Here is an 18,732-nt window from a genome sequence, read left to right on the forward strand (position 1 = left end):
AATATACATGATAATTTGACCCCAAGGCAGGTTTGAAGTAACTGGGTGGTAATGGGGACGGAGGGAGCACGCACCAGTCAGCCCAGCTACATACTCTGTTGGACGCATTCTAACAGAGAGAGACAACAATTAAGGTATTAGCATTTATTTAGAAATGAAAATATCTCTCATACAGTACATTCGAGCCCTTCTTCAGTGAAGGTAGAGAACTATTAAGCTAATAGTGAGTGTTTTCCCTTATGGATATTTTGCTTGGGATGTATTCAGTTTCCTTAAGGGAAAACTCATCTTCACAGATTCATTCCTTAAGCATGCATCATCCTTCATAAATACTTAGCTAGAATGGGCTCCACCTATGCTGTTCACTGAACTGCAATATAAGACAGGTTAATCAGTTGGAGATTCACAGATTCTCCCCTCCCACAAACATGGACACATCAAGAATAGACCTGAAATGTATGTTAGGAAAGTGTCTATGACAAAGGGCAGTGCTATACTGGAAATTCCCATCTCTAAGCTAAAAATGCTGCACATTTCCCTGGATCAGAGAGAAAAGGGGATGGAGGGGAAGGGAGAGAAAGACTGGAACATGGCAAGGACCATGAAACCCTTTAAGATCCTCTCTGTGCTCAAATGAATGATAACTTGAACACAAAAATTGTATGCAAAGTGGCTTTTATCACCTTATTTAATTACAATGGACACAAGCAATGAAGGCACAGCCTTATACTCATCTTGGTGGCATTTCTTATTTGAGATGAAATGAGCAGGTTTAAAAACACAGATCTGACTGGCTTCATCATTTCAGGTACTGCTCTGTTTGCCTGTTGCTTGACCAAAAAAAGAGATGAAAGAAATCTGGGGGGACAGTCCTTAATCATTTCTCTATCTTCTTCTTTTTTCCTGTAGAGATTTGCCATTTCCTGTAGAGAATAAAAGGCCATTAATAATAATGATGAGAAACAGTGAGCAGAGAGAACATCTAACATGGAGGTAGCAGAAGGAACAAACAATTTGTACAGGCAGAGTCTGTGTGTTCCTTTCTGTCAGGGTATTCTTGCAGCACACAGGAGTCAATTTAACCTCTATATACATATACACAGGACTTTCTAAATGTTTTCCAATTCATTTCAACCAACAAAGCCATTTTCAGAATTTATGGGGTTTCAAAACAAATGTTGCTTATTCCAACAGCAGACTCATAACACCACATTTCCCTCCTGCCTCGTTTCCGGTTGGATTTTGAGTTTCTGTGACCAGGCTAACATTCCTCAGTGGAGAGCTCCTCAGGAGGTGTTAAACCTGAAAAAACACCCATGGCAAATATTCCATGCAATAAAGTGTGTGTCTGTCCTGTTGAGTTACAGCAAGCTCAGATCCAAGTGACTGTGGGCCATACGATATTAGCTGTGAGGATCTTTAGTGTTTTACACCCTTTCCTACAGAGAGGTGTGCTTTACTACCTGCTTCCACACAGAGATGGATGAAAAATGTATTATACTAATTGTTACTGTTGTATAATAACATAATTCAACCATATGAGTGACCAGAACACCAGCAGAACAGAAAATAAGGAGTTATTAATGGGTTGAGTTAGTTACAGGAATCCCCTGAAATACACTTCAACTAATGCCTATAGAGTCTTAACCTGGTTCTTCACTTCAAAGACCTTTCTCCCTAAATTTCTGTTGCTCCTTTGGACACATAAATAAGACAGGGCAAACCACTATGTCCATTTGTGTTTTGGCTCACATCTCACCTCCCATTCCATTAAGAAGACCTGTCTTGTGCTATAGCTTTTTTTGTGGACACCCAAGAACAAATGGAGAATAAACTATAATAGAATCATAGAATGGTTTGGGTTGGAAGGGGCCTTAAGATCTTCTAGTTCCAACCCCCTGCCATGGGCAGGGGCCCCTTCCACTAACTGTCCAAAAAAGAATATATTTTAAAATATTGTATATGGGCAAATTCCAAACTAATAAGCAAATATGATGCTTGTATCTATCCCTTGCACTCATCTTCCTAATCACCAGCCTTGCCTCACTGCTGGCATCCGAGAGAGGGACCAGTAGTTACATGCAGCACCATCTTCTCCTCAGCCACTGGTCAGACTCCATCTATGTCCAGGCAACTCTACACCATCACCTCACCAAAGTGCAGTGGCATTTGTATGTATTATTTGCTAGCTATGCGTTGGTAATTTGGTTTATGAATCAGATGCTCTTGTCACTCATTACAACATGCCCGTATGTCCGAATCTTCTGCGCACAAGAACAAAACCAAGAGAGCCACACTGGTACCTCTGTGAGCCATCAGTCACTGACATCCCACCTCACAAAGTCACTAAGATGAAAGCTGTTTTACCTGAATATTGAACCAAAGAATAATCTGGACTTCCTGTTAACTCTCAATAATATTCTTCTCCTAAATTATCCACAGAGAAGAAACTTAGCAAGATGGAAGGATTTTCTTCTTTTCCAATTCAATATTGGAGGCTTGATCAGAAGAGCAGAAGGCAATTCTTCACTTGCAATAAGCATATTCCAACTACTTTGACAGCGCAGAATTTAGCCTAAATTTTATCTTTGACCTCTTTAACTCATTATGTAAATAGATTCCATAATGCCACCAGGATGAAACTCAGCACAAACTACAGGAGGAAAAAGGCACACTTCCATTCAGTTTTCATGGGCAATTTCCTTGAACTCTGGATTAATATGTATGGAGAAAAAACAGCTTAAATTACTTCAAGATAGCTAAAATTGTATAGTACCAGAGATTAAAGAGCAGTGTAACTATGAAAGAAACTTTCCAACTGAGATACTTTATCACCATTATACAGGAAACAGTGTCTTTTAACACGGAGAAGAGAGGAAGGAGACTGAAGAATAGTGTTTAGTCAAAAAGTTACCCTGCAAATTGAGAAACATAGCTAAAAACCTGCCTTAATTACCCTGATAATGGTAGAAGGTGCCACTTCAGAAGCCCACGGGCTGCAGAAAGAACGTCTACTTTCAGTTGCCCTTCCATTCTTAGTTCTTTCGTGGACACTGTGCCAAGCGGTCAATGGATGCTGTTTGCTTATATGAATACAAAACAGAAGGATAGAAACAAAAATGGGCATTTCACCAACCAAGGGTGTTGGATATGGTCTAACCTGAGGTTAGACTGGAAACCAACTCAAAGTGAAAAGCTTTACCCATGCAGATGAACCCATACATGTCCTTATGTACCCTTTGCTGAGGCTAAGTTAGGACTGACAGTGGGTTCTAGAGCCCAAAAGCACCTCCTTGAGAAAGCAGCCATCTTCTGGCCCTGAAATAGTTACATCTGATCATCACTGAGGAAAAGGGAAACTTTACACATTTTAACAATCTCAAGTCTCCATCTTTCTGGAAAGCATGAAATCAGAAGCATAAAAAATGACACCACAGGACCTTATAAGAGAGTTAAGAGCATATTCATTAGAAATGAAATACAAAATACAACGATGCTGCAGGTCAGGGGGCAGCAGGCAAGTAAGACCCCCACCATTCCCTACCCTCACCCCAATCCAAGGAATGCACCTATATAATACAAATTAGAGATTTCCAAGAGGGGGGAGAGGAGGGGTTTTACAAAGTTATTTCCTTGCTATACAGAAAATATATTATTTGCTGGAAGTCACTGCTGAGCTTTTAAGGGCCCAGGGTCAGTCATTGCTCAGGAAAGCCCCTGAAGGCACCAACCCCTACTGCTTCCCCACCAGCTTGCTGAACACATCATAGATCTCTGGCTTTTCCTGGGCAAACTGCTCGGCGGTATTCTTCTGTAGCCAGTCGGACGAACGCATCTGTTGCTGCAGGAGGCCAATAAGGTCACCAAGGTTGGAGCTGCTGGCACAGGTAGGCTCCTGGTGGCGGGACACAAAAATGACTTCATCCGTGCTATCTGCTTTGCCATCCTGTTCTGACTGACAAGGCTGCTCCTTCTCCTCAGCCAGTATCTCCTGCTCCCGCTCTTGCAAAACCTTGCGGATCCGTTGCATACCTGCAGTGGTATAAGGAGAAACACTAGTGGGTTAGTTTAAGCCACAAGTGTCCCCACATCCATCCAATCCAGAAAAAAATTCAAAGGATGCAAGGAAAGGGACTCATTGAGTTCCTCTTCATCAGGGAGTGGAGCGATAGGACAAGGGGTGATGGGTGCAAACTAAAATAGGGGAACTTCAGGTTGGATATAAGGAAGAAGTTCTTTATTGTGAGGGTGCTGAGGCACTGGAACAGGTTGCCCAAAGAAGTGGTAAATGCTCCATCCCTGGCAGTGTTCAAGGCCAGGTTGGACAGAGCCTTGGGTGACATGGTCTAGTGTGAGGTGTCCCTGCCCATGGCAGGGGGTTGGAACTAGATGGTCTTAAGGTCCTTTCCAACCCTAACTATTCCATGATTCTATAATAAAGGGAGGAAAAACTGAGGAGACAAGAGGATAATGACAATAGAGTCAGTTTAGGCTTAAAGCGAGGAGGAAACAGAAATTCTGATGGGAGAAAAAAAAGATTACTGGCCTAACTGTAGCCGGTGGGTCTTGTCAGCAAAGATGATGCGGAACCATCCAGGCTCACTGCACTCAAAGGCTTTACCACAGGACAGGAGGACCTTGTTATCCAGAAAACGCTTCCAGAGCAGCATCTCCTCCTCAAATGTGCCTGTCTTAAGGTACTAGGAGAGTCAGCAGAAAGACCAAAGGTTAGTAACATATATGCCACATGACTGAGATCCTCATGAATTTGTGATTCCCATGAGGTCTGCAAAGGCTGGGGAGACACCTTTTACCTCTGAAGTACACCAGTTGTGATAGAAAGGAAGAAATGGGGAGGAAAGTGGCTTGAGAGCAGTAAGATTCCTGCAGGTAGGGAAACGTACAGACAGACGAAAGGAAAAGAACGGACAGAAATAGCAGGCAGCTTTCCCTCTGCTCATCAGACAACAAAGCACTTATCACAATACTAACCCTTCCTTTAGATGCAGCTGCACCACGTGCCTGCCCTCACCCCAGGAGAAGCCTGTCCTAAGCCTACCAACCTTTCGGAAATCAATCCAGACAAAGAAGCCTGCATTGCGGTTGAGGAAAGGAACCCCAAGAGTCTTCAGCTCATCTGTCACATATGTGTGGGCAGCCTTGAGGCGGGCATGGTTGGCTCTCAGGTATACCTGGTTGATCCAGTCTGACCAGCAGAAGAGAACAAAAATCACAAACTGAGGAAGAATTCACATCTGTTTGAGTTTCCAAAACACTCACAGAGACTTTTTCCATCTCACCCTTCATCTCCTCTGTTTTCTGTTTCCTCAAATAGCAGAAAGAGGGGCAAGAACTATTGAGCAGTTTTGACTCTGTGCAGTTGACCTCCCTAAGGAAGTCTCCCTACATTCATAGCTCTTAGTTGTTGTGGACTGTTTAACACTCCATCCAAGGCAAAGCTAGAAATCCAGTTCCATTTCCCTCATCCCACAACCTTGTATTCTGTTTCTGCACAGCTGCTCTACACAACACTGCCTATTTCTATACAAATAGCTATCACATTCCTCTAATTCTGCTGATCAGGAGCTTTGCAGAAATGGTCCTTTTCTGTAGAAATGTCACCTCGTGTTACATGGGCAGCTTCAGGATTACAGAAGATTGTCAAACAGGAGACCACTTGGGAAAGTAAGGGGGAGAGGGATGCCCCAGGTACAAAGACATATGGAACAGCAGAGGATCATAGATGGAGCTAATGTCTCACCTCTGTCTCTAAGCAGCTGTGCAACCTTGTGCTGGACAGGTCCACAAACCCCGTGGAAATAACACAAGGAAGCCACTGCATTAGCAACATCTTGGTTCTCGGTATATAAAGTACCAAAACGAATCCCAGAGACAGCAAAATCCTGCAGAAGACCAAGAGAGGCTACTTTATTACACAGGAAGACCAGGATCCTATTACTACTGCCTTGTTCTTTCCAGCATGAGGAACATGAGGACACCAGGCCAACGCTACCAGCCAGAAAGCCACGGCACGATGGCAACCAGCACCCACCTTAGTTATTCCCCACATCACATGAGTCCGCTGTGGATCAGGCAATCTGTATGTAGAAGGATGCAGATGGGCAGTTAGTTTCATAGGTGCTGAAGCTTTTGGATCACCAGTGCAGCATTGCAGAAACAGAGAGGCAGCATTACCCAGTGACAGACAGTGCAGCACGGAACATCAGTCAAGTAGGGAGAATTCAAATCCAACCTAACCTTAGAAGACAGGAACTCCCTGGAACTAGTTTTAGACATGAGTTTTAAACATTTCAGATATGCAGATACCTGCAAGTGCTGTATTTCATGAGCAGATTTCCTGCACATATGAAGCTTGTACATAGAATGCCAGAAATCAGGCTTGTGCCGATGTATTTGCCAAGAATTAAGTCATTTTCTTTTACATCCAAGCCCAGCAACGCTGAGCTAGCACTTAACCAAGTACATTTCATTTCCTTGCAATTGAGCATGAAAAGAAGGACAGCACCACCGGTGAAAACTAGAAATTAAAGGCAAACAACAAAAGCACCCAAAGAAAACCAAACAAAACCCCACCATATTTGTAAAGGTGAGATTTGTAAAGTATTTCATCTCATTAAATCAATACCTAATAAAACCAACCCCCCAGCCTGCAGTAACACTGTGATCCACGACTACTGTGTGAAAAAAAGAAAGTAAACAGCAACAGAAAGTCTTTACAGGCATCAACAGAAACATGGGAAAGAGGTAACAAAGCTTAGATAGGAAGAAAAGCCTCATTCTCAACACATTAAACCACTGTTCCCAGTTTTGGGGACTGTCACAAGCAAATACCAAAGCACACATTGAAAGGTGTACCCCAACAGAAAACTAACCACCATTTTCCACTTGCTAGATGGCACCTGACAAAATGCATTTGCCATTCAGAAATTACAAAAAGGGAAGAAATGGGCATAAGGCAGAATTTGCGAGCTCATGACTTAACTTCCAGTCACAAGTTCTCAGCAAGGCATCATGTTGAACTGTCACTGGAAGATGGCCAGGGAATAGGAGCTGATTTTACCTGTCCATGCCCAGGACACTGTGAAACGTGGCTGATTCATCAAAAACTGACAGCATGTAGATCTCATCTACTATCACATGCAATTCATGCCTGCAAAAGGACAAAATGGAGATTACAAAAGAAGGCTCTGGCTTAGAAACAGAGAGAGATTCAGGCCTGCAAAGACTTGCTTTATGCAAAGAAGAGGGACACTCAATTACACAGAAGTAAAACATTTTTCTCACGACTCAGAAGGTCCATTATGTGTAGATTGAAGTGACTTGAGATATATTCCCCTGTCACCCACTGCAACCATGTAATGAGATAAACACTCAGTCATTTCCAATGCACCAGTGAAAATGAATTCCTGTACTACCCATCTAGAGTAAGTTGCACCATTATCACTCAGAATCTCACAAATTCTGAACCTCAGAGAGTATCCATGATCCAGGATGAAGCTGGGAACCCATATTCATACATTTCTTTGTCTTTGCACATACAGAGAAGCTGAGAGGAAAGGAACTCAGCTTCCTACCAGGGAAGCAAAGCACCACAGTGTTTTCTAGGACTACCACCACATAAAACTTGCATTCCTTGATGCAAGTTGCTTTGTCACTCCAGATGACTGCACAGTCCATGTTCCCTTGTCTCCAGTACTCCCTTCTGCCCTCTTAAGTCAGGGACAGCACGTAATCCACCAGACTCTGGAAGCGGTATCCGGCCTCAGCCTCCCAAACTGACGTACCTTTTAGCAAATTCCAGGTAATCCCGTAGCTCTGACAAGGAGTAGATGTCCCCAAGGGGATTTTGGGGATTCAGAAGAATTAAGGCCCTTACAGTGACACCCTGCAGAACACAACACAGTATTAAGAAAGTGAACATCATGGGACAGATTCTCAGTCCCTCTTACTAGAGTGTGACACAAGATTCCCCTTAAGCCTCCACTGTGACTTTTCACCTCAAAGGTTAGATTGTATGAGAAAGCTTTGAACCACAAATTAAGGGTGTTTTTTACTATTATATCACTTGCAAAGTGAACTGAGGACAAGATTATAGAATGAATCTATGATGTGGAGAAGAGGGAGTCTGCCACAACGGTTTCCATTTGGTCAACCAATTGATGAGAAAGATGCTCTCAGCATGGAAGAGAACTTTTTCTCAGCTGTGTCAGTAACTGGGAAGTAACAAATTACTTCATGCCCATAAATGTAACAAGAAAGATGGGAATTTGAGCTATGTGGATGCAAACCATCCTCATTTAAGCACACTTGGCTGAAGATGTCAGAGTTGGCAATGACCTAAAGATGCAGCTAAACATGCAGGGGGCTTAGGACAACATCAAAACTTACAGACTAACTCTTCAGAAAGATGATACTCATCTACATTTATCCTCTAGATTTGCACCTCTCACCCTCCTGCAAAAACTCTTGGTGTTCTTAGTGGAATCATGTGCGCTACTGTGTAGGGCAGCCAGTTTTGGGGTAACTCACCTTGCCTTCCTGAAGGATAAACCCTGGGTAATGCCTACTTTCTAGTGCATGTTCAAGTACTTTTTGTGTGTGATATGAATGGGTTCCAATGCTTTGTGAATGATCTGGTACCTTGGCTTATCCTTTCTGCTGTGACCAGGCATAACACAAGGAGGTTCCTCCTAAGACTGCCCCTGAGTTTGCCTGCTTTTAGGCGATCTACAAGGACAACTGGAAAGGAGGTGCAAGGTTTTGATCTTCAAGGCCACTTCTGGACATGCCATCTCAAACATACTGTAGTCTTAACTGGTGATGTGAAGCTCAGTTAAACTCACCTCTGCCCGGGCATCCTGCAAGGCCTTTTCCAGTTTTTCCACTGTAAGCTGAAAAGGCCGAGTGCTTGTTCCAGTAATCTGAAAGACATCACCAAGATAAAAAAAGGCCAAGTTATTTCAATAGAGTCTGCCTGGAGCCAATCCCCTGAGAAATGTTCCCCAAAAGCAAATAAACCCCCAACTATAATGACCTAGGAACCATCTTCTTATCCTTTTATGCTACAGAGATAACAAAGAAATAAATAAAGCCATAGAAATATGTTCACCATAGGCTGGCCACACACAGAATTCTCTGCTTATCCTTGGGTACTAAAACATCTGCTCTTCCACCCCGGTGACCATTTTTAGTGGCACAGTACATACTTCTGTCTCCAAGGCTCAAAATGGCCATTTTTTTCCTCACAAGAACCATTACTGGGAGTAAGATACAATAAAAGGACAAGACTGGAATCCAGATTTATGGTCTCAAACTTCCTTGTAAATTATGTACCCAACTTCCTAGCAATACATTGGGAAAATGGCCACAGGCTGCAGCCCAATCTTGTTCTGAGGATTGCTTTCAGAGGTTCCCAAAGCTTGGCACTTTCTAGTATCAATTACTTTTAAACTGGTTGGTGTTCCTTCATCTCTTACCTTACTGTCTAAATAGGCATACACCAGCTTGACATTACCATAGAGGAAGACACTCTGGGTGATACCACCATAAAAGGGAGTAGCAATCAGAACAGCTTCTGCAACCAAGAAAACAAGGTTGGTTATCAACAGGTCACAGTCCTTCTCTTTCCTCTAATGTGCTTCAGCTGAACATGAAAGCTGTTTTATAGCTGTGCCCTCTGGAAACACTGTAATATTACTGCCTTTCCCTCCACTTTATTTTTACATTAATTCTTTTATCTTCTGCAAGAACCCAGGTAAACATGAGTATAGGCCACGTTTGGGCCTAACAACCACAAAAACAGTGGGCAAGACACTAGGTGTGAGTGTATGATGTGTAGGTCATGGAGATGATTAATTTCACAGCACAATCTTGCATGGAACAAGATCTTCACAGAGACCAATCCCAATTCCACTACTTCTCTTCCATCAAACAACATTTAAACAGAGCAACACATCATTTCCCAGCACAAATAAACATCAAAAACATCTCCTAACCACCTACTTACCCCCAGGATCACAAAGGACTGTAGCTAATGCAGAAAATAAAGAGCCACAACCATTTAAAACGATCACCTACAGAAGAAAGAGAGAGGCTAGTGATACAGAAGCTAGTGTTTTCTGTCCATAGAAAGAAAACACTATAAGAGAACAATTTCTGACTACATCACTGAATTATATTTCCTCCCCAATTCTCCAGCATGGAAGTTCCCAGAATTTTCCTGCTGCACCAGGACAAAGTGTCTCTGAAGCAAAGACCAGAAATAACTTTAATTCTGTTCTTTGCTTCAGAGACACTTTGTCCTGGTGCCATTCTTGATTCTAATAAGCCATAGAAAAAGAGTAGGCTTTTAAATAGGGAATAAAATGGGGAGTAGCTCTGAACTGCTAGAAAAGCAAACTACTTATCATCTAATACTGTGTTATCACCTGTTTGTGGTAACAGCAGCTCCGACCCCTTGCCAAACTGGTGCAAAAGCAGGACCACTGTCTTGTACAGGAGCAGGTTTGACTCCTGCTTCTACAAGACAGATGCTCACACGTCCCATGAGTTTCACTTCAAGCATGAGGCAGAACCTGCTGCCTTGGAGAGGCAGTGGTCAGTAAACTATCAGTGGTAACTTCAGTTCACATGAAGTATGGGCTTCTGCTGAATTACTGCAGCCAGAAAAGCAATGGCTGCACCAGCTTTTACAGGATAAAACTGATTTTTGTCCTGCAGTGTACAGCAGAATGGGACGAAATTAACTCCACTGAAACAACAGGCACTCTTTGTCAAGGCTGAGGGATACAGGCACAGTAGGCACCAGAAAAGAATAAGGAGATGAAAACACAAAGCCCCACAGAGAGCAAAAGCATAAAGAGCTTGCACACAACAGTGAAGCATAAGGAAAATATATAGTAGACCCAAAGTGTTTTGGCTGAAGTGTGCATCTAAAGCTACTGAAATGGCTATGAATCAATCCCATTTACATGGTTAAAGGCTGTCGTCTTACCAAATAATTTGTTTTTAAAAAAAAAAAGAAGATGAAACTGTTTGACAACAAATGGCAACACATTAGAATAGACACCAATGGAAAGTGGGTTACCCACATTTTCTGCCTTAAGAGGTGCAGGGGCCTTGCAGTAATAGGTCAAAAATCGAGCCACTTCCTCCCGCAAACTGAGAAAGACACAAAAGCAAATATTGACTCAGCTTATTCTCCAAGAGGCTGGGCTTCCCCAGGTCCACATCTCAGGAAAATAAAGCCAGGGCACAGTAAAGGCTGGTGAAAATAGCCAGAAAACAGAATAGCTCAGGCCCATGCCGGAGACATGACTTTTATACACGGCAAAGGTGTCACGGATAACGTCTACAACGGTGCATACATTTCTGATGAGCTTTAATTGAGCCACAGAAGAGAAGGATCTTCTCTCACATGAAATGATTTTTAACTGGATTAACTGGTAATTTACAGTTTTGTAAAGAAAATGATGACTAAATGACCTAGAAAAGTGGTATGTACTCATCCATTCTGCTTATCAGACAAGAAGTCAAAAAGAGAAGCGTTATAGAAAAGAGAAGACTTACAACATATGTCCTGTCCAGTCGGGATACTGAAGCAGTGGAGGCTCCATCAGGTTCATGTCAGTCTGTGTCAGCTGCAAGCAACAAGAAGAACCATTAAAAGCCTAATCAGTGATATTGGAAACATGGAGATAGACGGGATCCATATACAGGTACATGCCTGTGCATGCACACACACATGTGCAACTTCAACAGCTGTAAAACTGGATTGAGAAAGCCACTGACCATCAAACTTAATGCAGCTTGGAGAAGCAAAGACCAGCAAATTGATCTGTGATACGTTCAGGTTATATGAAGTACAGGGTTCTGCTAAGTTATTGCAGCCAAAACTTCTCCGCACAGAGATCTACAAAAGGGATGCAGAATGGGCAATGCACACAATGCCCATAAAGAAGGTGCCTGCAGAAGACTGTCAGCAAGAGAAGCAACCCAAAGAGTCCCAAAGGGTGTTCCAAGCTCCGAGGACAAGAGCTTTCAGCTGGAAAGTAAGTCACAGTTGTGAAAGCTCAGCTCTAGACTGTCAGAAAATGACAAAATGGATTTTGAATCACAGATAGGCATTTTCTTTAATAAACTTGCAATATATTACTTTTTAATGAATTCTAGCTTCCATTTATATCTCAGTTCCAAGTTAGCAGCTCCTTCAGATCTATAATTCTGATAAGTTTTCATAAGTGCTAAACAGGAGCTTTCAAAAGAGAGGAGAAAAATGAAATAACCTTCTTAATAATTCTCCCCTGGGGCGGGCACTTTGTTCCTTATTAGTTCACTCTGATCTCAAAACCAGATTCACCTGAAGAGTGGAGCCCTTCTTAATGTTTATATGTAGATAAAGTATGCGCGCTGCTTTCATCTACTTATTTTCAAGGTCGTAAATATCAGGGTTTCAGATAATCCAGTTCTTTGAAGTTGCAAGAGAAAACACAGCGGTGATAAGGGCAGAGAGAAGAGAACATTTTACATAAAGGGCATAAACAAGTATTATGTACAATGTACCCTCCAAATATTTAATGGCAGCCAGATCTATGAGTTAATATTAAAAAGGTGAGGGTGGGAGGACACAAGAAGTAGGTGATAGTGCAGGGGAGGAGGGAAATTCAACATGCAGTGTGAAGGTTTCTCACATGATAACAAACCTACAATATTGTGTATTGGTGTTTTAATAACTGGTGCCAAGCTCTGGAGTTTAAGACACTGTCCTTATCCCATGCAGAATTACAACCTGGTAGTACAGGTTAAATTCCTTTATTCTGCTGTAGGTGTTCTTGAAGCCTATGTAGCACAGAACTGTGTCTCCTTTAGATCTCCCTCCTAAACTTATCTAGAGAATGCAACATAAAACGTATCAGAGTTGTTCAAAAGCTACTGTACTGAAGAGGAGAACCCTTAAAGGGTAAGGAAAACAGATGGGCCAACTGAAGGGCAATGGAGCTGGTGACGGTCTGGAGAATAAGTCTTATGAGGAAGGGCTGAGGAACCTGGGGTTTTAGAAAAGAAGGCTCGGGGGGGACCTGATCGCTCTCTGCAACTGCCTGACAGGAGGATGGAGCCAGGAGGGGGCTGGTCTCTGCTCCCAAGGAACAAGGGATGGGACAAGAGGAAACGGCCTCAAGCTGCACCAGGGCAGGTTTAGCTGGAGCTGAGGAACAATTCCTTCCCCAGAGGGTGCTCAGGCATTGGAACAGGCTGCCCAGGGCAGTGCTGGGGTCACCGTCCCTGGAGGTGTTTAGAAGACGTGTGGACATGGCCCTCAGTGCCCTGGGTTAGTGGTGGCCTTGGCAGTGCTGGGGAACGGTTGGACTTGATGATCTTAAAAGTCTTTTGAACCTGGCTGATTCTATGTTTCTACGAAAGGAGAATCATCCAAGATCTCCTGCCACAAAACATTCTCGAACTTAAGAGTCAAAAGTTGAAGACAGGAATCTGATAAGTTACTTTAGTCAGTGGAAACAGTATTTATCATCCCAAATAGCAACAAATCATTTGCCTACAATCCTGCATGGTGCTGCATTCAGTGAATCTACAGTGTAACTCCAGGCTGTGATAACTGAGAAGCTGGCAACAATATCTTTGTTCAGCTTGTGGCCACAAGCATGATGGCTCATCTCACTACATCCCACAAAGACTCATTTTCATAACAAGGCTAATTAAGATGCAGCTGATGCCATCTCCCTCTGCACTACTTACTGCAGGCTTGGTGTTAGTTAAAGGGGAGAGGACAGTGAAGGAAGGAAGGTACCACCTATGCAGACTAGAAGGCACCTTGTCCGTGCAGGCAGCAGCTCTGCCTTACCTGTTCTTTTAGCTGGAAGGCGGAGCGGTGGGGTAGCATCCCCCCGAGTCAGTGGAGTGGCAGGTAGAAATAAAACAAGGATCATTTTGAGGGTGGGAAATGGTGGAATGGGAGCAACCATGAACTTCAAACCGCAGAGGCTGACTTCCCTCCCCACAGACAACTTCAGGTAGGAGAAAGTGCCGCCTGCCCATCCCACAGGATGCTCCTGGGCAGTGATTTTAATGCAAACCAAGAAGCATTCCTCTACAGCACAGTTGTTTTCTTTTGACTTTTTTCTACTTTTTGAGTGTGCTACTGAACAAAGTGAGCAGGTAGCAGCTGACCAGGCTGATTTTGAGGGGGTTCAAGAGCTGCCACCATTCACTGCTGCCAACCTTGCACATTTTGGGCAAGTTCACAACTGGGTGTCCAAATTGTGTGACTTGTAACGGACAGATGTGAGGATCCTTGAAATTAAATCGAGTTCAAACTTAATTTCAAAACCTCTGTATTAAATCAACTACTGTCAGCAGAAGAAAATAAAATGCATCTTAGTTTCATTTAGTTTTCTGAGCCAAATACATCCCCAAAAGAAAACCCATTCTGAAGAGGAACAAAGGAATACCCTTGTTCCTCTCCTCCTGGAAAAATGACATACACAAGTGTACAAATAGCTGGATTCAAAAGTGACTTCCAACAAGTGAGAAATTCACAATGAAAAACTTTGCCAGACAAACTTAAGCAACAGCAATAACTCCAGGGAAGTGCAAGCACCGAGGAGGAACTATACAGCAAATTCAATGTTTCTGTTTGGAATAGGACTTACCCGCTTAGACATCAGGTCAAAGCAGAGTTTATTCTCACTGGTGCCGAAGTTTATTATGCCCTGGGAAAAAAAGAAATAACTTACTGTTTATAGACACAAGAAACATTTGCATAAATCACTTTAGCTATCACTTGTCTTAATAATTTGTTACCCTTCGGGGGGCTACAGGAAATCTGGAAAAGGCATATAGTGATAGGACAAGGGGAATGGTTTTAAACTGACAGAGGGGAGATTGAGATGAGCTCTGAGGCAGAAGCTCTTCCCTGTGAGGGTGCTGAGGCGCTGGCACAGGGTGCCCAGAGAAGCTGTGGCTGCCCCATCCCTGGCAGTGTTCAAGGCCAGGTTGGACACGGGGGCTTGGAGCAACCTGCTCTAGTGGAAGGTGTCCCCGAGGGTTGGCACTGGATGACCTTTCAGGTGCCTTCCAACCTTAACAATTCTATGATTATCTTAAAGCATTTGTTTATCAGTCATTACCATTCTACTCCACTCATTTGCTCAGAAACCACATAAACAGGTAGTCATGAAAAGTGGTCTAGACACTAAATTTTCCGCTCTGGGGAGATGACCCTAAAGCTCCAGGTTTAGGATGTGACCTTGCTTATTTAGCACTACATTAGATCTTGAAGAGTTCAAACCTAGCAGCACATTTTCCTTATGGGAAGAGGTTGGGTAAATAGATCTTTAAAGAAAGGAAAATTTAAGCAACTGTATGTTTATGATGTTACTGAAGCACAGGTCCAATTTAAGGTACTTGTTTAAAATGCTGCCTCCCACATAGACAAGAGCTGGTGGAAGAGGCAGTTTGCACATCATAATGCACCTTGTATCAAAAACTCCACTGTGTTTTTCTATCTTAGAAATCTACTTTTCACCTCCCAACACAGTGTGACTAAAATCAGGGATAATAATAAAACATTTTGCAAGTTTCAAGTAATTCAGTATCTGAATACAGGATCTATTTAAAAGTAATGCACATATAAACCACCATTTACATTTACTATACTTGTTGGTAATAATTTGCCTTGAAGAATTAACACTCAGCCTTCGTGCCACAAGGGGGGTCTGATGAGCTACTTACAACTGAGCAGCCCAGTGTAGTAAGGCAGAAAAAGCACTGTTAGTTAAAAACAATTTAGAAAGGTCTGCTTAGATGTATCTCTTGCACCCATCACCTGCAACAATCAGATATAATCAGAGATGGTCACGGAGAAACAGGAGCTCTGTTTGTTCCTGCAGATTTCTTACATCTTTCGAGATCTACTAGTGCTATTATTTCCCCCATAGGGAAACCAAGAGTGTGCAAACCTGAGCTGAACATGGAGTTCATCTCTGATATACAGATGATCTGCAAAACCACTTTTTATGTCTCATCCTCAAACAGCTTGACCTGCCGTGTATTAGTGAGACCAAAAAACTCCATTACTTTTAGCCTATCTGTTCGCAAACCTCTAGGAAAACTTTAATCCCAGCAAGAATACTTTGAGGTTTTCACTCACATTGGGGTTCTTGTCTTCATCATACTTGTCAGCATGATAAGCTTTGTACCCTTCCTCCGTGGAGCCACGGAAGATGCTGGCAATGTTGCCACGAGCAGAGAGGTAGGGGCTTCTCTGGAAGTCACTGGGGCTGCAAAAGCCGTGCATGTCAACCCTCCTCTTGGACAGCGGCCGAGCCCTCACCTCCTGCAGGTCTGCTCCTCCTCCTCCTCCTCCTCCCATTCCCGTGATTTCAGACAGTGCCTGGCTGAAGTCCAAGCCCCGAGGCATTGCAACGGAGGAGGAGGAGCCGCTATGGCTCTGCTTGAGGATGCTGAGCATCTGAGCAAAGACACTGAACATGCGAAACTCATGCTCCCGCTCCAGTTCAAACCGGCGCTGCTCCAGCTGCATCCGGCGCTCCTCCACGTCCAAATCCCGCTGGAAGCGACGTTCTTCCATCTGCAGAAAGCGCTCTTCCATGGCCCGCTGAGAGGTCAGTGTTTTCAGCAAGAGGTCATCGAGCGGGTCCTTCACGCGCTGCCCTTTCCGCTTTTTCCTCAGCCGATGCAAGGCGGAGAAGCCAGGCCGGGGAACGTTCTGGATCCGGGATGAGTTGGCCATGTTGGGCTCACTGAAACCTGTGGATATGGAAAAGAAAGGAAGAAAAACCAAATGTGCAGCAAGTAAAGTGGCACGGACATGGTCTGCTGCCTTCCCCTGCCTTTCTTAGGAAACACCCTTCGATCCACTGTAGGGTTTTATAGGAAAACCGAAGTAAAAGCTGTTTGGTACATGTTGAAGTTTGAGATTTTCTTTGAAGTTAACTTCCCACATTGGGCCCCCATTATGCTGTCAGCCCCAGCCCATACTCAGCCTCTGAATGAACCTGAATGATCATCACTTCCCTCCACAGCCACCACAGCGAAGAGGACGTAGTGTGGTGGTTTAAACCCAGCCAGTTTAAACCATTTCTTCCAGAGCTCAGACATTAACCTCAGAGGGGTTATCATAGAATCGCAGAATCATGCAATGGTTTGGGTTGGAAAGGACCTTAAGATCATCCAGTTCCAACCCCCTGCCATGGGCAGGGACACTTCTCACTAGACCATGTTGCCCAAAGCTCTGTCCAACCTGGCCTTGAACACTGCCAGGGATGGAGCATTTACCACTTCTTTGGGCAGCCTGTTCCAGTCTCCCTCATCAAGCTGTGCTCTTCCATCTGCCTGTCCTAGGCTGGTTTGGAATCCCCAGGATTTCCAGGCTGCATCCTTCCTGGCAGCCAAGCAGTGGCCAAATGCACTATCAGTGCAGTAGTCTCATCTCCTGTAAACAGATAATGCTGTTTCTGCCAGCGACTTCCAAAAACATCTTTCCAAGTCCTAACAAATAGCTTATAAAGCCAGGCAATGATTATTCCTAAGTATTCCTCATTGCTGAGTATCCTAAAAGATTAGATCCAGAAAACAGCTTAAAAGAACACATGGAAAGTTTCACCTGCAGGTTTATAGCGTAGCCACGGCAGAAGAAGGTCTCCTGATACAATTCAGCATGAGGACCACAGACAGCCCTGGTGATGTTCCAATGATACCAAAGAGCATTCAATATCTTGTTTGTTTCAATAAGGTTAAGCCCTGTCAGCATTATATGCAGAAATCTAGCACAAACGCCTAGCCCAGCTTGCGGTGACATTCCAGCCTTTGGGATTCCACACACAGTATTTAACCCAGCCCGGTTTAGGTTTCATTTACCTGCAGCAAGATACGCTTTGCGAATGGCCAGAAAACTAAGAACGCACCTTCCAGCTTTCTACTTTACAGCTTTTTGGGATGTGGAAAAACAAGGCTCCAAGCATCAGTGTGAAAACAAGGTGTCTATTTCTGCACCAGAAAACAGCATCTCACTCTCTCTCTGGGAAACCAGGCAGAAACCTTATGCTGGAGTGTAAAAGGCTCTCCCTACCTGAAGGTGAAACACTGGTTTCAATGGGAATCTCCACCCTGGAGATGGGAGAGTCGTTCTGGGCCCTCTCCAAGAAGGCTCTCTCCATCTCATGCTCTTCAGGGGAGCCCTGCTGGTAAGACATGGCTGGTGGGGGCTCTGGGGTCAAGCAGTGTTCGTCAGAGTTCACCTCCTCACATTTGATCTCCATCAGTTCAGGGTGCTGGGAGTGTCCAAAGGGCAGGGCTGGGGAGGTGAACTGGTGGTGGTAGCTCTCCACCATGCTGCCCTGCAGCACTTGCTGAGCCATCATGCTGCCGCTCAGCGAGCTGTAGGCCAGGGCAGGCCGGCTGGTCAGCACCCGGTCCATCACCTCGTAGAACTTCCACGTCCTGCCGCCCCGCGGGGCCTTGCTGTTATCCTTGATCCGACGATACTCCAGCTTCATCTTCTTGATCTTCTCCCGGCACTGGTCGCCCGTCCGGTGGATGCCCTTCTCCCGCAGCACCTCGGCGATGCGGTTGAAGACGTGCTGGTTGCGCAAGCAGCTCTCCAGCTCCATCTGCACCGACTCGTCGGCCCAGAGCTGCAGCAGCTCCACCACCTCGGGGTCCGACCAGTTACTG

General features: G+C 44.1%; 1 protein-coding gene across 1 annotated transcript; it reads right to left on the reverse strand.

Moving 5' to 3' along the window:
- Nucleotides 1–3,458: 3,458 nt before the first annotated feature.
- Nucleotides 3,459–18,668, reverse strand: LOC104405322 (1-aminocyclopropane-1-carboxylate synthase-like protein 1). Its single transcript, XM_010013996.1, has 15 exons — nt 18,128–18,668; nt 16,187–16,806; nt 14,688–14,747; nt 11,590–11,660; nt 11,112–11,181; nt 10,028–10,094; nt 9,498–9,595; nt 8,865–8,942; nt 7,806–7,906; nt 7,082–7,171; nt 6,053–6,098; nt 5,762–5,903; nt 5,064–5,206; nt 4,547–4,700; nt 3,459–4,032 (listed from the first exon to the last, which is right to left on the reverse strand). Exons 1-15 carry the CDS (start codon nt 18,666–18,668, stop codon nt 3,734–3,736), a joined length of 2,580 nt encoding a protein of 859 aa, XP_010012298.1. The 3' UTR covers nt 3,459–3,733.
- Nucleotides 18,669–18,732: the final 64 nt, after the last annotated feature.

The sequence above is a fragment of the Nestor notabilis genome, unplaced genomic scaffold (genome assembly GCF_000696875.1).
Source record: "Nestor notabilis isolate BGI_N333 unplaced genomic scaffold, ASM69687v1 scaffold24174, whole genome shotgun sequence".
NCBI classification, from domain to species: Eukaryota; Metazoa; Chordata; class Aves; order Psittaciformes; family Psittacidae; genus Nestor; species Nestor notabilis.

Bases quoted from the DNA above. Each gene is read 5' to 3' on its own strand.
- LOC104405322 (XM_010013996.1), bottom strand. From the start codon at position 18,668: ATGGAGCTGGAGAGCTGCTTGCGCAACCAGCACGTCTTCAACCGCATC. The intron at 11,661-14,687 runs GTAAGTCCTATT...TGTTGCTTGCAG, and splicing joins TTGACCTGATGTCTAAGCGG to CTGACACAGACTGACATGAA. The intron at 9,596-10,027 runs GTAAGTAGGTGG...TCTTGGTTGCAG, and splicing joins AGTCCTTTGTGATCCTGGGG to AAGCTGTTCTGATTGCTACT.